This window comes from Arvicanthis niloticus, chromosome 9 (assembly GCF_011762505.2).
Source record: "Arvicanthis niloticus isolate mArvNil1 chromosome 9, mArvNil1.pat.X, whole genome shotgun sequence".
Classification (NCBI taxonomy): Eukaryota; Metazoa; Chordata; class Mammalia; order Rodentia; family Muridae; genus Arvicanthis; species Arvicanthis niloticus.
Genome location: NC_047666.1, coordinates 41,532,847 through 41,560,549, shown reverse-complemented (window position 1 = coordinate 41,560,549; position 27,703 = coordinate 41,532,847). Strand labels below are relative to the sequence as shown.

At 35.5% G+C, this 27,703-nt stretch overlaps 1 protein-coding gene across 1 annotated transcript in view; it reads left to right on the top strand.

Annotated features, from left to right (window-relative positions):
• Cntn3 (contactin 3) overlaps positions 1 to 27,703 on the top strand; it is a 354,703-nt gene that overhangs the window by 286,808 nt on the left and 40,192 nt on the right. The window contains exon 13 of the mRNA XM_034512693.2: positions 483 to 658. Within this exon, the coding sequence (XP_034368584.1) occupies positions 483 to 658 (176 nt within the window). The remainder of the gene's footprint in view (positions 1 to 482; positions 659 to 27,703) is intronic.

The following is a 27,703-nucleotide window of genomic DNA, read 5'->3' as shown; positions in this document are numbered from 1 at the left end:
CAACTATAAGCCAGTGTCCTAGAATAGTGCTCCTCCTGTGGCATGTTTCCCAAATCTGTAAACAAGGAAGGTTTGAGCTTACTTGGATTTCGGTGTGAATACATTTGCTATTCCTTGGAGGTTCATGATAACATGGAATTTTATTATATCTCATAAAACTGTGAAACTAATGTGAATTGATTTCGTCATTGATATAACATGTTTGCAAGTGGGTTTCAGTTGTGGATATATGTCTTCTACAAACACATATTCCTTAATTCTCCTAAGAAAAAAATTAGGAGGCCAGTAAAATTTAATATAATTTTATATCAATATGCCACTTAAATCTTGAAGACTTTTAATCGCATAGGTGTATTGTACACGTGCCTATGCAACCATCCACATTCTAACTCAGATGAATAATCTACCTATGAAAAATTGCTTTCATCAAAATTAAAATTTTGTTTACTAATAATTTGTTACTTAAAATTTCTCCCCAATAGAACCAACAAGAATAATTTTGGCACCTTCTAACTTGGATGTTGCTGTTGGTGAGAGCGTCATTTTACCTTGCCAGGTTCAACATGACCCCCTATTAGATATAATGTTTGCCTGGTATTTCAATGGAGCCCTTACAGACTTTAAGAAAGATGAATCTCACTTTGAGAAAGTTGGTGGGGTAAGTTATGTTACTTTTCTCATATCCTTTATAGTATAAGTATCTGTGCCTCTCAAAAATATCTGGCACACAGACATACATCAAAATGCTTGTCAAGTTGGTAGGTATATTTTCTGGATTCTAGTCTGGTCTAATTTTATTTTTGATAACCACTAATTATTAAGAACATTTTCTTTAACCTATAAGTCCAATTAAAATTGGTTCATGTTTCTCTTATATTAACTGTTATTCTGCATAACATTGTTGTAGTTGTATGCTATGTGTTATATAGTGGAACAGGCAATTTGTGATACAATGGAAGGTTGCTTTGGGTTACCAAGCAATTCATCTAGATGCCATCATAAGTAATCACAGGCAATTTTTGCTGTTTCACTGGATATTAGCTGTAAGATTCTTCAGTTCCCAGGCATACTAACTCTGGATTTGGAAAGTGTAACAAGCTTCTCTGTAATAAGTCACTGGGAGATTTGGTGGTGGAGCTTCAAGGCCTGAGCCTGTGTCTCTATAGTACAAATACTCTCAGATGTCCTCTTCCTTTTTGTCTCATTTTTGATAGATCCATGGTAGAAAGACTATAGATTTCAAGGCAAAGTTAATAGCTGAAGAATGCCTAAGAAATGGGTTCATATTACACTTGTCCTTTTGAGTCTGGATTATCTCACTTAGAATGATATTTTCTAGTTTTATTCATTTCCCTGTGAAATTCTTCATGTACTTTTAACTGAACCACATTTTCTGTATCCATTCTTCAGCTGAGAGACAATCTAAGGTATTCTCAGTTTCTGGCTATTACAAATAAAGCTGCTATGAACATAGTTGTGCAAGTGTCCTTGTGGGATGATGGAGAATCTTTTGAGTATATGCCCAGGAGTTTTATAGTTGTGTTTTGAGGTTCAGCTATTCCCTGTCTTAGGAGAAATCCATAAATAGATTTCCAGAGTAGTTGTACAAGTTTGAATTCCCACCAGCACTGAAGTGTTCTGCTTTCTCCACAACTTCACCAGTACTGCGAGGATAGGGAGGGTTGATATGCAGTTGTAAAGTGAATAGATAAATAAATTTAATAAAAAAAGAAAGAAAAGAAATGGGTTCATAATGAACTACCAAGGGTAACCAAAGGCTTAATAACTTAGTGGATGTCTGTGAGCCCCAAAAAGCAAGGCTAGCCTGGTTGTTGATATGTCCATTGATCTTAGAGTTAGTCATTCTGTTTCAGAAGATTTCAAACCTGAATCTTGGGTTTATAGAATTACAGTGTTAGGCATAAATAAAGCAGACCACCACATAATGTCCACTCAGTATATTTATTTGACAAAGGTTTTTTTACTAAATATATGCATATGTGCATATAGCTATATCATGTTTCAGTGTTATATGCTACTTCAAGTGATGTTATTTGTGGCTAAGCTCTGTCCTCCTAAAGGATATGTTCAAATGCTAGAGTTCAGAACTTTAGAATGTAACTTTATTTGGAAACAGGACCTTTGTGGAAATGATGATTAAATTAAGATGTAATCACTCTGAAGTAAATGGGGTTTCATTTTATGTAAATGATGATCTTATGAAAATAATGCAGTTTAGACAGAGACACACAAAGAAGAGAAAATCATGAAAAGACAGACAAGGAGTAAATGTCACATGATAGTACAGACAGCTGTGTCCCCAGAAAGCCATGGGTGCCTGGAACCCTTAGGAGCTGGGAGAGGTCAGAAGATACCAACTCTAAAGATTCAGAAGGGAACATGGCCCTACCTGCGTCTTCCTTGCAGACATGCAGCTCACAGAAACTGGGAGAGAACATATGCCTGTTTTATTAAGCCACTGTTGATTTTTGTGTTGTTGATGTTGTTATGACAACCCTAAGATACTAAAACATATAAAAGAAAAATAATTAATGTGGTATTAGATAACAAGCCACAAGTAAGAATAGATTGACTACCATTCCTGTTTTCTGTCATATGCCTTTATTTCATTTAAGAACTATTTTTGTAATTGTTCTTCCTGTTGCACGCTTTGAGAATGTTTTCAGTTGCTTCAAGCACTCAGCATTCCTTTTACCATTGCTTCGAATGCCCACTTGAAAATTATCTCTTCTACATTCTATAACAACAGGAAAACCATGTGCAAACATTCTTAAATTAGCTCCCTCCTCCATTCTGAATCCCTAGTCATACTGCCTAAGGTTGTGAGGAGGCTTGAGAGAATAATATACCTCCAGTTCCTTTCATAATGAGACCCCTTATCCAGTTTGGAAAAGAATTCTCTACACAAGTTCTCTTGGTTTAAATTCTTAAATGAAGAATTCAATTTCAAGCATTGGTAACCTCTGGCATGTCATAAAATTATGGCTGTGATTTATCATCTGGATCATAATATGTTGTAATATTTTATTTAATACAAGACCCTCTTTGTTAATTAATGCTAAGTAAATATGCATTGAGACACTCCAGATCCAAAGAGGTTTGATGGAAATGTGCAGAAATGCTCAAAGGCTCAACTGGATAGCTTTTACTTGTATAAGACGAACTCAGAGTTAAGAACATTTGAGTTGATAATGTAATTTAACTCTCCTGATTGACACAGCACAGATGGATTGAACAGAAGACATGAAGTCATCTCTGGGAAGAGTCCAGTGTTTGAAACATGAAAGTTCATACATTAATGTCACCCATTGTCAAGTCTGTTCCTTCCATAACATGAAAGTTCATGGCCTATGAATATTTTATTGACTTGTACCATTAGTAACTTAATATTCTCACATCAGTATAAAACAGTAAGCCATATGAAATGGCATTGCCCTTAAGCACAAGCAATTAAGTAAATTGGTTTTCTGTTTAATGAGAAGGGAATTACATAACAACCCCTGGCCTCTGAAATCAGCGTACACAATTCCTAAACTGTCTGTGCCTCTCTCTCTCTCTCTCTCTCTCTCTCTCTCTCTCTCTCTCTCTCTCTCTCTCTCTCCATATATATATACATATATATGTATATACATGTATAGATAGATAGATAATAGATAGATAGATAGATAGATAGATAGATAAAACAGTAAGACCTTTCCCTTAAGTCGAGAGTGCCACAATGTAAGATATGAATAGATAAGATTGAGTTCCATTACACAAGAAACCCAGGGTGTTTCCATTTACTCTGTGACATTCATGGGTAAGTGAATCATTTAGTTTTCTGTTCCTTTGTTGTGATCTTTTCACATCAAATTTTAGTATTTGTTGTATCCCGTCCCCTGCCATGAGATCTAGAAAGCATTGGTTTCTCCTTGAGTGTTGTGTTCTCCTTTACAAGACATAGCAAAAAAGCTTCCTATGCTGTTGGATACACGCAGATAAAAATGTATGTGCCCAAACAAAATCAATTTTGATTCATGTACAGAGAGTTAGAAGAGACACAATCTATCAAAATGTATGTAGAGTAATGATGTATCAATTTTATATTTAGCTCATAAGATTTCATCCCATGCATGCACTCAGAAAATGTGATTCGACTTTTTATTCCAGTCGTATCCCATGTATTTCTTGCCTTACTTTTAAGTACATGTCATCTTCCACCCATCAGCAGCCCAAAGGCCAAGATAAGCAAAAGAATATTGCTGGAAGTTATCTGATGAGTCCCTGGGACCTAGCTACTTAAGGCTCATTGTAGGAATATTCTATTATATTTTTGGTTGGCTTAAAAAAAGTGATATTTTGGACTTAAGACATATGATGAGGGCACTCTACAAATAGAATCTTTCAAAACTGCACAAAAGATGCTCACTATACATTCATGGTAAGATGTTTACATGTTTTTTTCAATAAACCTTTATGTGATCCAGGTTCTTTAGAAATGAAGGATGTCTAGAAACCCAACAGCACAGTTTTACAAACGTTCTTGTGGAATTGGGTCTGTGATAAATTTGAATGTGTGTGGATAAAAGTCGCAGGAAAAAGGAGAACAGTGACAACCAATCTGCCATTCATTTCACTCACTCACTCCAGTGTTATTTATTCCCTGCTACTGTGCTGCAGTAGCTATGTGGAAGATTAAGCCTTGATCTATGCTCCTACTTTCAGTACTAGATAAGCTTGTATTCCAGCATGATCTTTTCTGTGTGATAATATATCATAGTCCTTGTGCTTAATTAACTTCATTGAATTATTTGGGTATAAAAACACAGTCTTGGAAACTGATTGTTTCCATTGTAAAACGGGACATGTAAAAGACATGTGGATCTTTAATACCAATCTAAGTTAAAACCTTGATTCCATACATTATTCAATATAACATTCCAGGATTTAGAACATATATCATCCTTAAAGTGTCTTAAATTTTATGTGTCATCTAAATTCAAAGTATTAGCTTACTTAGAAGCATCATTAAGAGAACAAGACCACAAGGTAGAAATCTACCAGAGAAATGGTTCTAATTGTCAGATGAGTACTCCCTGACAAAGTTCTGCACCTAATACTCTTCTGGGTTAGAAAGTTAGGAATTCCCAAAATGATAAGTGGAATAAGTAAGTCATGTGCATGAAACTTTTGCTGTTAATGTATTTCTGCAACCCAGCCATTATCCATCAGCTAGTGCAGAGTTTCACCTAGTCCTTGTAATGCAACTGGTATCAATGCTATCTTTTAAGTAAATCATTTACCAAGATGCACAGCCAAAATCCATCCTCTAGTACAAGCTCTTGTGAGATATATTTAAATTCACAGGAAGAGAAGAAGAGAAAGCCAAGGAATGTAGTGCATTGTGCTGTATTAAAACCCTTAAACCAACTGTCTCTCAATAAAATAATCATCTAATGTTACGAAAGTCTTTACTACACCCATCCCTATTCTCGGGATTCATTGAAGAAGAGGAGACAGAAAGATTATAAGTCTAGGATCAGTGAATAACTACAAGGAAAAAGTATCTTCTAGACACAGAAGACAAACAACATGTGAATTCAAGAGTTGTGATGGTATACATAAGACCAGTGCTGCCTTAAGTCAGACAAAATCCCAGTAAGGAGAGGGAAGCTGAGCGTGAAGTCCCAACCCTCACCAAGAAGCTGTTGGCAAATCAGTTTTCTATATGAATGGATCCTCTGGTAAGGTGACCATGCTCTCCACTGTGAGACTATCTGTCCAAAAAATATAGGCATCATAAGTTAGACTTTATGGGTGACAGACAGAGAAGGGGAAAGAGGGAGAGGGAGGGAGAGAGACTTGGATACCTACAAATGGGGTGTGGCCTGGGAAAGAGGTAGGGAGAGGGACTGAAAATTATTAAAACATGGCATATGAAATTATCAAGGAAATAGTAAAAGTATTATGAAGAAAAATGTGGAAGTATTTAGTAAAAAATTACAAAAGGAGAATAATAAAAGGAAAAATTCAAGTATAACTCAGAGCAAATTTTGTCACCATACATTAAAATTATAACAATAGTCATTTGCTTCTAAGACTCTGAGTACCAAGTGGATCCCTGAAACTTGAGGCTGTATGTCTTAGCAGCTGATGTATTCCTAAAAAGGCTTTTTTCATGCCAGAGTGGCCAACAACCCAAGATTTGTTCATTTGATGAAGCTTAATCACAGCTTAAGGTTGAAATTCTGGAAGGCTCCCTGAGAGCATTTGATGGTTAGTCAGTGCTGAAGCCTAGAAACACGGGTTCTGATGTCTGTAGGGTAATCAGCACCAGCAAGAATAAGGGAAATAATTTTGGAAACAAGTGGAAAAATACCTAGACAAAAGGTATTAAGGGGAGAAAAGATTTATTTTGGCTCAGAACTCAGGGTTATAGTTCATCTCTACAAAGAGGGAGGTCACAGCAACAAGACCCTGATACAACAGCTCACCTCACAACTGTAATTAGGACATATAGCAATGTGGGTGCATGCTCATGCTTACCTGAACACTCCCTCACTCCTTACACCCATCCAAAGAATAATGCTACCCAAAGTTCATGGAAATTTCCATATCAATGTAGTAAAGATATTCCCTACAGGCAAGGTCACAAGCTAAACTAATTTAGTCAGTCTCCACTGAGACTTTGTAAGTGATGTTAGAGTGTATCAAGCTAAAAATTAAAGGTTACCACCATATATATAACATTTTCATATCCTACAAGATATAAAACTCTTTTTACTACCCTAAGAAAAGAACTACATTTTCCTTCTTTCCTTTCTAACTTTGACAACCATACATCGCATTTCCTTTTTCCAAGGTTTTGTCTTGTCAAGAATGTCATGTATTTGTCCTAAAGTTGTGTCTATTCCTTTTAAAAATTAGAATTAATCACTTACTAGTATCCATTTAAGGTAACTTTAGGTCTTACCATGGTTTCACGGTTTGTTTCTTTGTAACATCAATATAATGTGCCTGTATGTAACTAGCTACTTATCCACTTCTGTACCAAAGCTTATCTTAATTACTTCATTGCTTTTGCATTTATGAATAAAGTTGCTATAACCATCTATCAGCAAATATTTGTGTAGACATAAGTTTTAAATTTATCTGGGTAAATACCAAGATGTACCTTGGCCACATCTTATCATGAGACTGTTTACATTTCAGAGACTTTCTAAATTCCCAAGTATCTACACCAAGATCATCTACTTCCTCTCCACTTGTACTAATACATAGTGGTCCTAGAATTCTGAATAGGCATGTGCTGGCTTTTTGTTTGTTTAAATTCAAAATCCCCTAATAACATACAGTGTTGAACCTATTTGATGTGTTCATGACTTGTGACTTGTATGTTTTCTTGGAGGAAATGTTTATTCTTTGTTTGCTTTATGATCTTGTGGTTTCTTTTCTCTTTGTGGAATTTTAAGAGCTGTTTTGTATGTTCTACATCGAAGTACATCATTAACTCTAGCAGATATTCTCCAAGTCTGTGGTGTGACTTTTTATCCTCTTGGTATGTTTCAGATAACAATTATTCACATTTATCAAATTCATCTTGTCAGCCTATTATTTCACAGTGCTTCTGCAGCTGCTCCGTTAAAGCCTTTGCTATATCCTGGGTCATCTAGAAATTATCTTATGTGATCTTCTGTGAGTTAGATATTTCTCCTTTGAGGACTATGATCCATTTTTAGTTAATTTTCCTGCAGAGCATAAGGCCTGCATCTGAATTCATTTTCTATCCAGTGAATATCCAGTTGTACCCATATGATAAAAGGCTACCTTTGGTCCATTTTACTTCATTTGCTCTTGTGTCAGATGCTGGGTGACTGTATTCTGTGGCTATTTATGGGCTCTCTATTCTGCTCTGTTGATCTTTTTGTCTGTTCTTTCACCACTTACCACCTTCTCTTGATTTCTACAGCTTTAGAATAAATCTAGGGGTTATATGATGTCAGTGATTCAGATTTTGTTCTAAAAACTGAGTTGGCTCTTGAGGGTGCTTTGCTTTCATGTGTAAACTTTAAGAACTTGTTGGTGTTGCCCACAAAAATAACATCCTAGGCTTTTGATTGACAATTGAGATGGAAGAAGTTAAAATCGTTGAGTTTCATTGTACTTGAATATAAGTTATGTCTCCATCTGTTATGTTCTCTGACCTTTTCAACCAGATTTTGCAGTTATTCTTCATAGCACTGTGAGTATGTTGTTAGAAGTAAGCCTAAGTAATGCAGTATTTTGGGTGCAGACAGAAATATTAAATTTTGTTATTTCAAATATCATTTGAACATTGCTGGAACATAAGAAGTAAATAACCTCTCATTCATCATTTAAAATATCTGGAAGATTGTTATTGATTCTTTCAGTTATATATAATAAATAGATGACATATGTATACAATATGTCTCATCTGTGACATAAGATTCTATTTCCTCCTTGCCATTTGATGTATTATTTACTGTTTTTTGTCTTAATTTAGCTTGATTTCTAGTAGAATATTGAAACACAGTCATTGCTTGACACAGATGTATTGTAATCAGTTCCTAATATCTGTTTAAGATTTTTAAGATATTAAAATATTTAAGATTTTGCTATCTATATTTGTAAAATATGGCTGCACTGTTTACTTCTAGTGTCTTTGTCTTGCTTGTGTAACCCTAACATCATAATTTGAAAGTATTTCTTTTACTTTTATCTTGTGGGAAAATTATGGAGAAATGATGTCATTTCTTACTATTAAAGGTTATTCTTTTGTTTTGGGGTGAAATGTTTTGTAGACATCTGTTAAATCCATTTTGTTCATAGCCTCTATTAGTTTCACTGTGTCACTGTTTAGTTTCTGTTTCAATGACCTGTCTATTGGTGGGAGTGGGGTGTTGAAGTTCCCCACTATTATTGTATGGGGTCCAATGTATGTTTTGAGCTTTAGTAAAGTTTCTTTTATGAATGTGTGTACCCTTGCATTTGGGGCATAAATGTTTAGAATTGAGACTTTCTTTTGGTGGATTTTCCTTTTGATGAATATGAAGTGTTCTTCTTCATCACGCTTGATAACTTTTTGTTGAAAGTCTATTTTATTAGATATTAGAATGGCAACTCCAGCTTTTTTCCTGGAACCCTTTGCTTAGAAGACCTTTTTCCAACCTTTTACAGTGTCTGTCTTTGTTATTGAGGTGTGTTTCTTGTATGTAGCAAAATTCTGAATCTTGTTTGCATATCCAGTCTGTTAGCTTATGTTTTTTTAAATGAGTGAGTTGAGTCCATTAATATCAAGATATTAAATACAGATGACTGTTGGTTCCTGATATGTTTGTTTTGATAGGTGGCTTTATGTGCTTGTGGTTCACTCCTTTTGTCTCTGTTGTGAGATGCTTAATAACTTGTCTTTTCTTTGATGTAGGTACCTTCCTGGTGTTGAAGTTTTCCTTCTAGGATCCTCTGTAGGTCAAGATATCCTGGAATATTTTATTTTCTCCATCTATATTGATTGGGAGTTTTGCTGATTTTTGAGAGAGATTCCCAAGACTCTAATGGAGGGACCATAGATTAAATGCTAGACAGTAGGGAGAGTGAAGTTATAGAGCCCACCTCCAACTGGAAGACAGGGCATCAAGTGAGGAAGGGGTTACCATCCGACAGTCAAAACTCTGATTTATAATTGTTCTTGTCTGAAAGAACTGCAGGGATGAAAATGGAGAGGAGTCTGAGGAAAAGAACATTCAGTGACAGACCCAAAGTGGGATCCAGCTCAAGGGAAGGTTCCAAGGCCTGGTACTATTACTGAGGCTATGGAGCACTCACAAAATGGTACCTATCATGACTGCCCTCCAAAAGACCCCACAAGCATCTGAAAGAGTCAGATGCAGATATTTGCACCCAACCAATGAACAGAAGCTACTGAACCCTGTGGTTGAATTAAGGAAAACCTGAAAGAAGCTGAGGAGGAGGCCCACCTTGTAGGAGGAGCAGCAGTCTCAATTAACCTGGACCCCTAAGAGCTCTCAAACACTGGACCACTAACCAGGCAGCATACACCAGCTGATATGAAGCCTCCAACACACAGCAGAGGACTGCCAGGTCTGGGTTTGGTCAGAAAAGATGCACCTAACCCTCAAGAAACTGGAGGCCCCAGGGAGTTTAGAAGTCTGGTGGTATGGGGAGTGGGGGCTGGGGACATATTCGTAAAGACAGGGGTTGGAGAAGAGGTATGGGATATGGAATAGTCAAAAGGTGGACTGGGAGGGGAATAAAATTTAAAGTTTAAAATTAATTAATTAATTAATTAAATTTTAAAGAAAAAAAGTTATACAGAATTTGCCTTCATTCTGTTCTGTTTGTTGGTAGGGATTCATATTTACCAATTCAATAATTTTATTTGATAGAAGCTAATTTTGATTGTTTCTTTCCTCTTGTATACATTTTGACAAGTTTTGTTTTTCAAAGTATTGGTCCTTTTCCCCTAGGCTTTTGGATTTATGGGCACAGAATTAAAGTTTGCCTTCATTATCCTTTAGCTGTTCCTAGATGTTTTAGTGATGCCCTCTTTTCTATCTGTAGTACCAGTGCATGTCTGTTTTCCTTTGTCATGTCAGCCTGGATGGAAGCTATCGATTATATGAGCCTTTACAAAGGACTGGCTTTTAGTTTTGTTGACTTTTTTCTATTGATCTCCCATTTTCAATTTTACTGGATTTTGTTATGATATTTACTTCTTGTTTTCTGCTTGCTTTAGATTTAATTTGTTCTTCTGTCTTTCATTTTCTAAAGTGGAATCATAAATGATTGATTTTTAGACCCTTGATTTCAAATAAACATGCTCATTGCTATGAATTTCCCCTAAGCACAGCTCTTCCCACAGCCTACAAATTTTGATATGTTGTATTTTCATTAACAGTCACTTAAAATTTTTTCATAATTTTGGTTAGATTTCTTACTTGTATTATATAGATATATATCATTTAATCACTAGCAGTTTGAGGAAAATTTTCCATCTTTCTCATTTTGATTTTTATGTGCATTCTACTATGTTCTCAGAGCAGAGATTGTGAGATTCCTATACATTTATTTTTCTTAATTTTAGTTACTGTTTTTGAGTATATGTATGTGTATATATACTTATACTACATGTATACATGTACTACAGCACACATGCATAGACCAGAGGATACATTGGTGGGGTCATCTCTCTCCTTTCAACATTATGTTGGTTCAAGAAATCAAGATTAAGCCACTAGAAGAATGCATGATCTGTTATTGTAAGATTAAGTGCTGTGTAGATGCCATTAAATTCATTGAAGTGGTGGAGCTGTTTACTTCAACTTTGTCCTTTGTTAATTTCTACTTGCTAACTATGCATTTATGATCAAGAAATATTAGAGCCTACTCTGAGTATAACTGAGGTGCCTAATTTTCTCTGACAGGTCTGTCAGATTTTCTTATATAATAAAAATTCTTTTGTTAAACACATAAACATTAAGGATGATTGTTTCTGCTTGGGAAGTTGACACTTCCTCACTGCTTAGTAGGCTATTTAATCCTTGCAGCCTTCCCAGTAACTTTCTGAACATTTATCTACAATGGACCCCACATGGTATTTCTGCTTCCTCTTTTAATAACAGTTGGGTATATCCCACAGTATCCTTGGAGTTTAAATTGTATGTAACTTTGTAAGTACAAAAATTTTCTTATAGGCAATATATATCTAAGTCTTGTCCTTTGCAACCATTCTGTGATTTTTTTAAATGTATTTTAGCTAATACTCTTAGGCTGTTAATAATCAAAGAGATCACTGGTAAAGTTAAGTTAACATGTATATTACTTCTACTAGCTTCTACTTGATTACCTACCTTTTGTAGTTTCAGTGAAACATTTCCTTGATTTCATTTACATCAGGTCTAAGACTATTGTTACCCACTGAAAATTTGTAAACTTTCTGAAACATCTTTAATAAACTATTTTCCCATGTATTGGTACTAGGAAAGTAGCCTTGGAGAACTATTATGTTTCAGAGGCAGAGTCGTTCTGAGAGACTATTCATGCCATTCACATTGTCAGGTACCATCTCTGAGTTAGATGCCTGAGCTTTTAACTTTCAGCCTCTTGAGAAATGAACTTCTTTTTCTTTTTTCAATTTAAATTCTCAACTTACTTGATTTTCTTAGGAGAAATGCAGGTAGTCCATAGCATACATGTGTGGGTCACAGGACAACTTGCTTTCATTATGTCTATGTCAGTTCCAGGGATCACACACAGATCTTTAAACTACCTAGCAAGTACCAACTCTCTAGCTGTCCCCAAATTTCTATTGTTTATAAACTTTAAAGATCATAATATCCTGTTGTCACAGCCCAAAGGCCACAACCTGGCATTTATACAGGACTTTTTCCCCCATTTCTAAGTAGTTCTCCTACAGTTGTACTATATATTTGTTTCTAATCCATGCAAATTTCAGACTATGTCAATTCTGCTTTCAGGTCTACTCCATAGTAGGGTTTATAATAAAATAGTCCTTTAGAGTAATTTATAACATAACCCTCATAGTAGAATGAAGGACCTTATCATGAAGATCTCTGTATTTCACCCTTTAGTCTCGTGTTTTATTGCCACGTAAATCACTTGGTCATAAACATGCAAGCATACACTATTACATATACTGCCACACACACAATCTTACTGATGACTTAATGCATTGTTTCCATTAACTTGAATAAATAATAATTTGTTAAATCCATTATGAATAACAAATTTTCTTTCATTTTTTTCATTTCCTGTGTATATAAGTTATTTTGTTTTGCATGTTTATGAACACAGATGCACAAGGTATACGTACCTACTGGGAGATAGTCTTCTAAGACTGATGGTAAGAACCTTCTTCAATTGCTTCCACCTTATTGAGGTAGGGTTTCTCAGTAAAACCTAGGGCTCCAGTATGGTTAATTTTGCTAGGTAGCAGTGCTCAGAAGTTCCTGTCTCCACTTCCCAAGGCTGTCACTACAGGCAACCACCATTCCTGATCTATATTTTCAATATTTATTTATGTGTGTGTGTGTGTGTGTGTGTGTGTGTGTGTGTGAATTTAATACTTTTAGAGACTATCAGGTCCTCTAAAACTGGAGTTACAGATGGTTTTGAGTCATCCTGGGGATGTTGGGGATTAAAGTCAGGTCCTCTGGAAATGCATCCCATGCTCTTAAGCTCTAATCTACCTCTCCACCCCCCTCAATCTACATTTTATGTGATATCACACACACACACACACACACACACACACACACACACACACACACATATATATATATATGAAACCATGTTGCTCGTAAGGTAAACTCTGTAACTCCTGGACCATATCCCCAGTCCTAAGAAAGCCAACTTCTTCATTTGACCTTTACCCTCACACCATTGGTGCTCTTTCTTTTCTCTGTATATTCAGGCTTATACAGACTTCTTTTTTCCCCTAAAAGATTTTGGTTTTAACTACATTTAGTCTGTACTTTATTTACTCTTCCCTATCCAAGAAGCTTTCTCCAGGGATAGATTTTAAGAAAGGTAGATACTGCTGCTGCTATTTAGTTTTGTGGCAGTGGTGATTTTACCTCCATCCTTGAAATACTCTATTCTGGTTTCTAAGAAGCAGATCTAATTTTTACCTATTTCTCTATGGGGAAGGAGCATAGCTCTATCCTCCCTAGCTTCTTGCAGGATTATTTTTGTCAGTTTTCTGAAGACTGATTCATTATGCATAAATGTGCTTTCCATCAAGGTTTATTTTATCTTTTGCATTTACCCTGCAAGGTTTCCTCTTGAGTCCTGCACCTTGTTGTCTAACATGCATGAGAGGAAATTTGGAGTCACTACTCTTTCAAGACGTTTCTTTCTCATGAATCTTCTTTCTGCCATTTCTGTTTCATATCTATGATACTTCTTGTTCTTATATCATAGTTCTTGAAAAATCACTCTTGCTTTCTTCCAGTCCATTTAAACTTTGTATATGTGTTTGTGTGTATGTATGTGTGTATGTGTGTGTTGTGTGCCTATGTATGCATGCTCCTATATTGAAGCATGTGAAAACTAGAGGAAATAAATTGTGTTTGTTCTGCTATTCTCAGCCTTTTTTCTCTTAAAACAAGAACTCTCACCTAACCAATACCCTGCAATTTTTTGTCTAGGCTGGCCAGCCAAGAAAACCCATGGATCACGCCTCCTCTACCTTCCTACATATACTGGTAATGGATTCTAGGCCTATTCAGCCAAGCAAGTTTTTTCCCCCTTTGGTACTGGAAATTCTAATGTGGTTCCCATGTATGTATAGCAAGCAATATTAATAACAAATATCTCTCCAGACTGTATTTTAATTCCATTTTTTAAATTCTTATAACCTTAAGCTTATATATTCCCTCTTGAGTTTCATCATTTTCTAATGAGCCCATAAGAAAGTCATTCTTCAGGTCTTTTACAGCATTTGAGCTCTGTAACATTTCTGCTTAATTAATTCATGTGATTGTGGGTTTTTTTATCATTCAAAGGTTCATCATGTTGATCATGGTTTTGATATTTACTAGTCTGCTAATTCTAACTCTCCTTCTATATGCAACTTTTCAGCCTCTTCATACTGTAATTCTACTTTGGAATATGCCACATAAGTTATTGTTGAAAGATGGAAGTGTTAAACTGACAATAGAGATACTTAAAAGCCTTTAATAATATAGTTATAAGATGTAGGGGTTCTATAGTGTTCCACAATTCTATCTCTGGTGTATAGGCTTCACTTATTTTTTCACTTATTTTTCTTATTTTCCTGTTACTTGGGTCTGGATGTCTGGGGAGGAGTAGAGTTGGCATTCTGCTTCCTCAGGTTAACTGGAATCTGATAAACCCCAGAACATCAGTCTCATAGAACAGCTGCTCCTGAAATCAGCCACTCTTGGGGACAAACCAGAACTCTGATATTATCCCTTGTTCTAACCCTTTCCAAAAATTTAACAAGATATTTTTCTTTTGATAGTAACTGGGAGGGTTCCTGAAAGGAAAATGAATTTTGTTGAAGGCTATCTCTAACTGCTTTCCTAAAATGCCCCACATTCACCTTAAGTTTGCAGCTCTGAACACCTAGCAATATGTCAGTTCCAGTTCAGAATTTTCCACAAGACTTTGGTTTCCTTGGTGATTTTGGCTTGTGGGTTTCTGCTCTGGCAGGGATGAATCTCTAGATCAGTGTGTTGCCCTCTCAGCTTGCCCTGTGACCTCATTTACCTGCTGCATCTAAGAAAGTTGTTATTTTTGGAAGTTTCATCAGCATTTTCACTTGTTAAAGTAAAGGAGCAGCTTCTATGCTACTTAAGTAGAAAAAGCAGAAATCAGAGGTTTGAGTAAAGGGCTTGCCTTTCATACACATGTCACTTTCTCATCTGAGTTGTACTGATCACATTGTGTTAGATCTTTTTCCTTCTTTTTCATTTTTATAAATATTTTATTGGTACTTTGTGAATTTCACATCATGCACCCCAGTCCCACTCATGTCCCCATCTCTTTGATTCTGTTCTCTGACCTTTAAATCTCCAGAAAACAAAAGAAAAAAGAAAAAAGAAAATAGAAATAATAGTAATTTTAGAAATCTCATCATTGGAAGCTGCAGTGTGTCACACAGTATACTCTTGCCCATGAATCTTTACTTGAAAATGTTCATTGCAATGATTCACTTATTGGTTTTGAAGCCTCTGGCTGGTGCTACACCATCAACACTGGATCCTGACCCAGGCTTCTTTCAGATATCATGTTGTTGCCCTGTGTCATGGAGATCCTGCTGCTTTGGATCTGTCGGACCAACCCTTTCACAGGCTCCAGCAGTTCATAGATGGGGTAGATATTGTGGTAGGCTAACTCAAAGCCGTAGATCTGGGCCTGGATGGGAGCTAAGTGGGTCAGCCTGAGAGCTCTCCTGCACCCACACCACCAGGGTGAGCTTTCCAGCACTGCTCTGGCTACTTCAGTCGATGTTGCACCTAGGAAGGGGTGGCTCTCCTGCTCTCATGAACTCTGGGCTGGTTCACCCATGCCCACGCCACCAGGGCCAGCTCTTCTATGCCCAGCTGAGGTGCAGCCATGAAGGATAGGGCCAGCTCAGCCAATGAGGGGGTGAACAGCACTTGGATATCAGTATGGTACTAGGCACCAGCCCAGACTGGGGAGCTGTATGACTTCTTGTGGTAAAAATAGCTCTTGCATTTAAACACAGAGCCCCTACTACTGCATGGACATGGACCCAGAAATGGCCCTCAGCAGCAGCATGGGCCAGAATATCTCCATGAACTCAGATGGCAGGGCAGGCTCACATAGGGTCCTCCTTTCCACCCTCAAATCTTCAGATCCATCTGCCTCTATTCATAGAGTTCAAACTGCTTTGCTTCTCTTTTTCTCCCATCTCTCCATTACATAGTTATCGAGTGATTTCTGCTGCAAGTGGCTATGAGACAGGTGGGCCTCTGTGTCGCTTTTTATTTTCACGGTTTTCATTGTTGTTGCTTTTGGGGGGGGGTTAGCTGGTTGTTTTGTTTTTATTTTTCTGGTTTGTTTGTTTCTATGTTTGTTTAGACAGCATTTCCCTGTGTAGCATTGGCTGTCCTGGGACTTGCTTTATAGACCAGACTAATCTCAAAATCAGAGACCCATCTGCCCCTGCCTCCCAATTTCTGGGATAAAAGCTCTGTCTTTTAGATCTTGCACTCCAATTTTAGAAAGAGAAACACTTTATGGTGCAAGATATAATATTTAACGATACCATTTAACTGATCTGAATATAACTAAGAAAAGGAAGAATGAAGAAGAAATGGGTTGTGAAAGTAAACATTATCAAGCCATCAAGCTGATAGGATATAGAATCACTTAGGACACAAACCTCTGTACTCATCTGCATAGGAGTATCTTCATTAGTATAATCCAGGTGAGAAGACTCACTTTCATTGTATGCAGTACCATTCCTTGAACTAGAGTGTTGGGATGAAGAAATAGGAGAAAGTAGGCTGGGCACCTTCATGCATCACTCTCTACTTCCTGGCTATGGTTACAATGTGATGGCTCTTGAAAACTCCAGATGCCAGGTCTTTCCCCATTAATATAGCATATGCCATCAAACCACATACTAAAATAAGCTCTTTTTCTCTTAAGTGGCTTTAGTTGGGGCATTTTATCACAGTAACAGATAAAGGAACTGATGATAGGTCATTTGGGATGACCTGAGCATTTGGACTAGATGTGGAAATACCAAGGGGTTAAATTTATATAAGTTATAATTGTGGAAAGCACTCTGGTCTTAGAATTTTTTTCTTTTAGATCATTTTTAAGTAAGTAAGAGTCTATTGATAGTCACAATAATGTCAAGCCTACTCTTCTTTTCCTTCTAAATATAACTTTGATATCACAAATCTGTGCTTCTGAAGCAGCAGGATGACTGTGGAAACACAATAATCTGAGACTGTACTGAAAATTATCTGATGTCCCTAGACCCATCTCTCTTAGAAGTGGGTATGATCTTTTTCTTCTGTTTGAGTCCTTATAAGTCCTTTCTCTAGACTGAACTCAGAATACAGAAATAAAAGGTAGGGTGTCTAGTCGAGGATTTGGCTATTTTTTAAAACTTATTTTAGTTACTTGGCATAGTCAACTCAGAACAGCCTGGAAGGATAAATATTCCTGAATAAATATCATCTAACCATAATTATTCTACTTTCGCAGTTCTTCTTGAAAAAAAAATCAGAGATATGGCAATGAATATGAGAGTCCTTTCTAAGGTACTTGCAGGTCTGCTCACCCAAATACAAGTAATGTGCCCTGTGTAGAAGGCAGCTTAAGTGATGGGGAAAGTGTGTTTTCCAAAAATGGCAGCAACAATGTCCCATATCCAATATGGATTTTTAAAGGATGCTATTGATATTCATCTCAACCCAGTGGTAAATTTCACCAACAAGGTCCCCTTAAAATATTGTTGATTGTGGTGACCACTATGAACTAGAACCAGTAGTGTGATACTGTAAGGAGTCTGAGTTTAGTTAATAAATATGTTCCATCTGCACAGTGGCTCTAATAATTCAGCAACTGCAATATTATGAAGCCAAAGCAGATTGTGCAGAGGTTCACCCAAGGTTCCCTACTCCCTGGTCCTGATAAACTCAGTAAGAGCCACCCCAACCTACCAACCATGTAAATGAGCTTCTCAGCCCATAATCAATCCAGAAGTTCTAATGAGATGTTCCACTGTGGTGACTTCACTGTCTTGATTGTTGTCCCCTGCGCAGAATAAATGATACTTCTTTAAGCCAACAACCAATTTCTGGATTGATTTGTTACTTTGCAGTAGTTTCTGGGAGTAGAGGGAAACAACAGGCAGTTAGCACATTTGGTCACCTCTTGGCTAAGCTTTCTAGTCCGGTGTACCAGAAATTTTGCTCTACAAAGGACAGCTCTGTGCATGGTATACTTTAAACATATCAGGAGAATGACAAAAATAATTTATTTGATCCATGTGTCATGTGGTTCCTCAAGGTAAGCTATTTTGCCTCAGAATAATTCCATCCCATAAAATAAATGTCTAATCAATTAGGGTCATCCTTAGAATGATATATGTTGGTGTACAGTATACACTTCTGTGTTCATTCATAAGAACTTACCTCCTAATTGATTTATTTCAATAAATTTCATTGAAGAATATCAGTAACATCAATATATGATGGTAGTTTAATGTTAAGAAGGCACTTTTGTGCTTGGCTTTTATTGCCTAACCCACAAATACTATTTACCTTGTCTGTTTCCCAAGATGAAAAATATGAGTAGAAATGCTTTTAACAGTTTAAGATTTCACTAGGGTACAAACCAGCTTAACAGTTATTTCACACTTTCAATAATTTAGAATTGTTTAAGTTTGCAGTATAGAATTAAGTTTAAAATCAGTTTAGAATTAAGTTTAAAGTTTAGACTTTTAGAGTTGAGAGGGACTTGAACAGTTATCTCAAGTTTTGTGCCTCCACAAAGGATTTTGGGATACATAAATTCCCAGGAGGTTTAATGATTTTGACCTTCGCTGTTTTGGGGGGCTATGTGAGATATTCCTTCTTTTCAGTTCATTCTAATGTAATTACCTGGGATTCAGCCTGAACAATACTGGCAGTTTTCAAAAGATTCTTCAAGTGAATTTATAGAATAAGCAATATTGAACATTAATTAATTTAAGTCGATAAAAATGCAGTAATAACAACATAGTAATAATTTCATAATAGCAATTATATTATAAATATAACATAATATATACATAACATAGATATAACATATATAATAATAACATAACTAAACAGAATATCAGCAATTTTCTAAAACATAGACCATAAACTGAATAATAGCATCAAATAATAAATGACAGACAGCACATAGAATCAAGAAGCTGTCTCAATTTCCATTTTATTTCAACTATTCAGTTTAATTCTAGAAGAGTGGTTGAGTATGCTCTAAGGTTTCTGATTATCAACGTCTAATGTTTGATAATCTTCTTTTTTAATTAACAGAGCAAAGGTCTCTGTCTCAGAAAATTTGACAGTATCCAGCTAATTTCCTTTTCCATGTTCTCAGACAGTGATCAATGATATAATTTTCTATTCATTACCTTTATTCCATCACTGACCTTTTATTTGGGTGATCAGCTTCACATTTAAGCCTTAAGTCACATTCACAATGAAAATTTCCATATTAAACTAAGTTTAGCAAAGGTAGACAGTTTAAGAAAAGATTAAACAACAGAAAAGCAAGATGTCATAAAAGTTACAAAGGTGTTATTATAATGAATCAAGGGTAGAAAACACTGGGTTGACATCCCTGAGACAGTACAGAGTAGTTCTTCTGAGAAGCTCTGTGACAACGAGGTATTATGTGAACATGTCACACTGTTCTGAAAGGAAAAGTATTCCCTAGTTTCTGGCATGAGCTTGATGTTTAAAAGCTGATACCTGTGAGATAACTCGAGCATTTTTTCACAACGTAAAATATGCACAAATTGTTCAACCAAGTTAGTGTGCTCTTAAATTTGTCACTTGTTTAGAGCTCTTCGGAAAGGGCATGCTAAGACTACCACATGACATGGAAGATTATTCTGGTTTCTAGGCACAAAAAGAGGTTGAACAATTTTTATATTAACATATTGCACCCTACCTGCCTTGCATATTACCTGTTCGGAAAAGCAGGTGACAGCAGAAATCGTTAATCAATCAGAAGAATTAAGACTGTTTACCACACTCAGATGTGTTTGAATGGCTGAATGCCTGCAGATTCTTTCTTTCCTTGAGTAGGCAGGGTGCATTTATAAAGGTGACCTTGATGTAGACACTGGGGTTTGGGTGACAAGGTGTAATTTGCTTGGCCATGAATGTCTGTCGGAGTTTGGTTTGTCTCTATCAATTCTTTCAGGAACCTTTACAGAAAAGAAAAACAGCCAGGATCCAGAAGGACTATATTGCCTCCACTGTTTTCAAAGGTGCATGGATAAAACTTATGTGTGGTGTTAGCATTCGAAAATCACTCTAGTGAGGGAATGGATGGTTAATATGGGACACTTGGTAATAACAGGCTGTGTATAGTGATAAAAAGAGAAGGCCATTACTCAATCTAGCCTTCCAAAAATAGCTGGCAAAATGTTTCTTCCTCTTTAAACTGGAAAATTTGTTCTTAGGGAGGCTTGGAGCTGCATTACCATCTAGAGTGCTTCCTAAGGAAATAGGGTATGCTGATAATATGTTATATTCAGAGTTTGTGCCTCATTGGCCATATAAGAAGTACCCCCCAGTTCCAAAGTTTATGTTATACCTCAATTCTTAGCGTATGGCAGACCAATAATGTAATTTTAGCTAACCTGTCATTAGTAGTAATGGTGTGTGTTTTCCCTGATATGGATTATCACTTCATGTACTATTTTTCTTTGTGATGAGTGTGTGGGTTTTTTTTTGAAGTTACATCAAAAATTTTATTATCTTCATTATCTAAAACAGAGGGAAGCCAATTATTCTCTTCTGTTTTCTATTTTCTTAATAATAATTTTCTTAAAACTTTAAAAAATGATTTATTTATTCTATGTATATTAGTTCGCCATTGCTCAATTGCTCATTTTGCTTCTAAACCCATTTATGAGTATACCAGTAATATATTCTGGAAATAACAGTGTTCATTTGGAGGAAAATATATAATTATTCAAACAATTCAAAGTGGTCCTAGAGGTTAGGGTTGTATCTCCCTGGCAGAATGCATGCTAAGTCTTAAAAAATCCTGATTTCAACTTCACCACCATGAAAATTGGAAAGAAAAGGAAGTGGGGGGGTATTGGAACAAAACTTAGAAATAAATATAACCATCCCAAAGAGAAAAATAATATTATTATACATGTAAAGATAAACTTGACATCAGCTATAATACACATCTATTGCTGGATTGTGCTACCTATTCTAGGGAAAGTGTCTACTAACTTCCTAGAAGGAATAACTATGCACAAATCTCTCAGATGATTCCTGTGCCTATCAAGTCAATGCTTTGATGTCAAGCCTGGATGCTGCTAACTTGCACAGCGTTATGCCCTGGGATGCTTTTGCTGCAGATTTATTCAGATACCTTTGTCTTTGTGGTTCATTCCAATACGTTGTTCCCTTAAATGCCTCGGATTCTGCACATATCTATGTGCCCTGAGGTAGAGCTTTTCCTAGAAAACATTTGCCTTTATTACAAAGTTTAGCTCTGTTGTCAGCTGAGAGACAACCCTCAGAAAAGTATAGATTCTTTCTGCATGATGTAACCTTTCTCACACTATAGTTTTACACCATTTCGTGTAGTCATTTGATTACTCCCTGGCTTCTAGCTGTCAGCTCCATACATGTAAGGACTGTTTGTCCCATTCAGGATTGTATCCCAAATAACTCAATTGTGATAGTAGTTGCTTAAGAGTTTTTAAAGTTCCCTTATTTTTATAATGCAGTACCTATAAGAAGAAACTCAAAACTGTATGAATTACAGAAGGTTCTCTGCTGCCTTAAGCTTCTCTGTCAATCATTGGAATAGACCTTGCCTCTCTTGGTTTTCTTCTTCCAGTAAGCCTATAGCTAGCAATTTTGAGAAATCACTATTTCTAGAAAACTGAGAAATCCACTGCTGAGCTTGGACAGAGAAATTTTAAGGAGAATGAGAATGGGGGTGAGACAAATGAAGGTTTGACATGACTGACTCCTGCTATTTGATAAAGAAGGGGAAACTAAAAGTTTCGAAAAACAGCAAAACAAGAAGACAGAACCATACAAACTACTCAAATAATGTTAGTGCTCCTGTGAGTTTATTGCAGGTTATTAATCCCATGTTGCTTTATTTAGTTATTCAATACACCATTTCATGGGTATGTAACCTTTAGGTCTCTATAGCCATATTGGAAATATAAGAATTATATGGTCTATACATTGAGTATGCATGCACTAGTGAAAGCTGATGAACCAAAACACAGACAAAAACAACAAAAATCTGTAGAAAATTTTTTTATCCACCATCACGGGTGAGCAAAATGTCTTCACAAAATAATCTTATTTTATGAAAAGCTGCATATACAAAACTTCTTAAGTTCATGGAGCAAATCTACGATTACAGTCTCTCATAAAACATATGTTTAAGGAATAAAATATCAATTTTTCAAATATCTTATTAAAATAGTAAAAGAATAAGGTAATGCAAAAGTAGTAAGATGCTTGGCACCATAAGTGAAAGTAAATGCATCAATGTCTGGTTCAATGCTAGTATTTCGAGTTCTCAGTGAGTTCTCATGTTTCTCATTGGTATTTTGATTCTGATTTTGCTCTCAGTTCTTAAACACCGTTCATCTTAGAATGAACAGAAAGCAATGACAGCATGAATAAAGCATGACCACAAAATGAGGACTGTATCTTCAGTGAAGACAAATCCTGTACAAGTAAAGAGTAAAGAGACATAAGCAAATATTTCTTAAAGCTGAATGTCAGATTGAAGCTTTATTCAAACGAGGACATAACAGACTTATGTAAACTCTAATGTGGAGCTCAAGTATATTAAAGTATCCCTCAAAAGTTCTTGAAATCTGTTTTGAAACTATTTCTGTCATAATAAAAAATAAAGCTGCATATCTTCGACTGTGCACAGGCCAGTATTTACCCTTTCAAAATGCATAAAATAGTTTCCTTTAATTTGAGTTTACTCTAAATTTCAGTTTCATTAGGAACACTTATAATCTGAAATGTTATATGATAAGTTGGCTTTCAACTTAAAATGCTTGTTTAATTAATTTAAATAATTAGCTAATGTGCAACGGTAATTTTCAAATAGAGTCCCACTCACAAACTACAGGCAGCTAAAAATCGCTGGTAGGAGAGGAGTAGTAGCATCTTGAGTAGGAGGGAAGCTCTCTTGTTGGTTGTCAAATGAAGAGTGGTTAGCCCTGAAGGCATATATGCACAAATAAAAACTCAGCCAAATTTCTGGAGAGAGAGAGAGAGAGAGAGAGAGAGAGAGAGAGAGAGAGAGAGAGAGAGAGAGAGAGAGAGAGAACCAAATATCATATAATTATAAAGTAAAAGCTACAAATTTGAAAGGGGCAGAAGAAGGCACGTGAAGGGTTTGAGGGAAGGCACCTAGGAAATGCTTGAGAAAGGATGGAGAAGGCGAAAGAAGGTATAATTATATTTCAATTCAGAAGATGTCATCAATAATTTAATACTGTGATGTAGCAAATCTTAAAATCTTTTTAACAATATTTCTCAACTTATTCATTTGTTTCTAATATTTTAAGGATTTCCTGGAATTGGTGATCAATCTCTTGGCTCTTATTAAATTCACAGACTTGGTGGTGATTCGCATGACTTTGTTTCTGATGCTTTTGTGGCTAACTTTTCTTGATATATCCCACAATTATTTAATTATTCTTTATTAAATATGTTTTAGGGGCAGTAATTACATTTTACCTTCTCTTTTTACTTACTATGATAAAAAGTAACAGTAGACAACGAAAATTACTTGATTATATTTTTAGTTCTTTGTGTAATTCTCCTGGTTTAGTTGTATCATTTAAAGCCAATTTCTAAGAATACTATATTTTCATCTCATTTCCTATTAAAAATGACAAGTTGACCCATATTTGTAATATCACTGCTAATATCCTTTGGCCAAACATAGAATTTAAATTAGCCACAGTATTCTTCAAATTTCTTTCTGTGGGTTTTAAAATTTCTTTAACACACCTGGCAAGAAAAATATAATGTAGATTTCTATGTTTTTAAAATCTCTGTTGTATTTGTTCCTTCTGTGCTGCTTCATAAACTCACTGTTTGGAAATGGTTTTAATTTTCTACTGTGAAATATGTTATCACACAGCTAACTTTTATAATAGAATATGAACTCTCAATTAAACAAAATATGTTTTGAGAAGAGTCATATTTTTAGCTCATTCTTTTTTGTCATTATGATACATACAGTCCTTCTTATGCACCAAATTTGGCAGCATGACTTTACATACAATGACATCTCAAATTAGTTCTTGAGAGCTTCCAGGAATTCCCTACAAAATTAAACACAGTATTTTCCCGAACAAAACTATAGTCATCATTCTCCTTTTCATTGAACACTCTTCCTTCATTTGTAATTGTTTATTTGGGGAGTGGGGTTCTGACTACGTTTGAAATACAGTAGAAGCCATACTATCCTTAAAGAATGCTAGATAATGGACACAGTTGAACAGTTGTCTATGTACAAGGATACAGAGTCCTTACACATATGCCCAAGAGTGATGTAGACGAATCTTGAGGTAGGTCTCTTCACAGCTTCCTGAGTAACAACCACACTGATTGGCATATTGACTCTCCAACTCTGTACTTGCAATGGATGTGTGTTTCCTACATCCACACTAGCATGGGTTGTCACATTTTTATTAATCTTGGCCTTCTGACCAGGGTAAGGTGAAATATCAAAGTAGATTTTTTTTTTCTGTGCTTCCTTGATGAATAAAGTTGTTGATCATTTCAAGTGTTTCTCAGTTATTTGTGTTCTCACCTTTGAGAACTCTGTTTAGATCTGTTTCCTGTTTTGTAATTGTGCATTTTTTTCTGATGTTCATTTTTTTCAGTTCCTTAAATATTTTAGGTGTTAGTCTTCTATCACATGGGTATTTTGTAAAATTCTTTTTTTATTATATAGCCAACTGTTTTGTCTGAATGGTGGTGTCCTCTGTCACACAACTTTTCAGTTTCATGATGTCTCATTTGTTTATTGTTATTCTTAGAGTCTGTTCCATTCGTGTTCTTTTCAGAATGTCTTTTTCTGTATCAAGACTATACTCTACTTTCTCTCATATGAGATTCAATGTATCTAGCCTTATATTAAGTTCTTGATTAATTTGGACTAAACTTCAACTTTAAAAATGCACAATAAAGTAAAAAGAATGCTATACAAGAGACTGTATTTCTATTCTGCAGACTATTTTAAAAGTAAATAGACAGCAAGGCTGGGTTTTTCCTCATGCTCATTGTTAATGCAGCACGAGGTCGTGTTGCTGCATATAAAGGCCAATCAGTGATGTGTGAGGCATGACCCACGTGTGAAGTTCCTTTGATAATCAATTAAGAAAATTGCCCTGATTGATAAACAATACTAGAAATCTAAAGTTTTCACTAAAGTATTAAAATATCATTAATAATCATTGTTTCACCTACCGAGTCACCATCAGGAACAAGCAAATTCTAAAGTTATCAGATGGTCTGCATTTGGAGATACACATCTCCAAATGTACAAATGTAGCTAATCACTAACCTAAACTTGAAGAGATACACACATACCAATAGGAAAAGCATGTATATATTGATTTCATTTGACATTAGAACATGGCACTGTCATCAGTGTAGAGTGCACTCTTAAGAAATGCATGACCAAGTTACGAGACAATTAGCAGGAACAATTTCATGAGTTCTTAAGTTTATGGGTTCGTGTTGTCCTGTATTCACTGCTATCCAGTGCTGCAAGCAGCCTGCACACTATTTCTTTAAAAAATAATCAACATGCTTCTATATATTCTCTAGTATGATGCAATGTTTGATAAGCATCTTGAGAAATAGTCTAAGAAGTTCAGTTTTGCTGAATTTTCACTAATTTTGCTTAGGCTTTCCCGAACATTCTTATATCATTCCTTTCATCTAGTAACCCGACAACTGTACTCTCTATAAGAGTCAAACTTTGGTATATGTTAAATTACCTCAGAAAATTCCTTTTGTTGTTGCTGGTTTTTGTATTTTTGACATCTCTGCATGTAATTAGATCTTGTTTAGAAGTCTTGGGATATGGAACTAGCATCTTGATTTAAATTTTTGATTATTAAATATTACATATTATGAGGAAATTAGAGTTAGAAACTAAAGTGCTGCTATGTGAATACATTGGCCTATGGTTTCATTGAAAGACAAGCACGTAGAAGCATAATCATACATAATCCTATCTTTTGACAGTCATCATTTCTCTATCAAAGTGTGAAACCCAATTTCCTTTCACAAGATCAACTCTCTCATATAACCAGAACTGAACTCAACAACAGAACATGGCTTTCATCCAGATTATTCCCATGGTCCTTCATTCTAGCTTTCTACTGAGACTAATAGGACAGGCCTATACTCTGAGCTTTTTCATAGGCTGAGGCAGTAGAATTGCAAATTCCATGCCAGTCTGTGGTATGTATTAAGATTTTCTCAATTGATTAATTAATTAATAAACTATGAATGTGATTGAGTGGTATAGTTTGTACTGAGATATGGGATGCCAAATTCTAACCCTTAGTGCTATAAATTTAACAACAAAAGCAAAAGACAAGTGTCCCCTTAAGGCAATAATAATCTACTCTTCCCATGTAATAAGAGCTTTATCTAGTGTCTAAGATTTATGTTTTTTAGATTCAACCATATCAATATATATATATATACATATATATATATATATCTTTTATTTATGGTCAGATAGTATTTCATTAAGTCATCTATAACCTTTATTAGCTAAGGTTTACATATGAACATTGGGTTTCTTTGTTTTTTTTTCTATAAATTTCTTTTGCTGGATACTCACATGCACTTCTTGGGGCATAAAATAAGGAGTGGAATTAACGAGAAATAGATTATACATATAACTCTGTGTTAGTTAATATTTGAAGTGGAGTGCACTCAAATATTAACTAACTCAGAAAGCAGAGACTATGTTAGACAGTACTCTGTCCTTCAATGACTCTGAAGTAGGAAGCAATGTGTATTGTTTTGTTAAAAAAATGATTTTACTTATTTCCTATAATGTGTTAAACAACCCCTAGGTAGAGAAAAATATCAGAAAAGGAATAGTACAAATAGATTTTACTGAAATGAATAAGAGTAAGATGAAGATCCCTCTTAATTTTTGCAAAATTTTCTCTTTCAATTAAAGATTCTTCCACTTAATATATGATAGCTGTGAGAAAAATAATAAATGACTCCCACTGTCTACACATCTTAGCTGCATCTTTTGTTCTGTTTGTAAACCAAGATGATCAATAGTTTTAGGGGCTTAAAGCGATGCTTCAGGAGTTTTAAACAAAAACATGCTGTTACTGCAAAGGACCCCAATT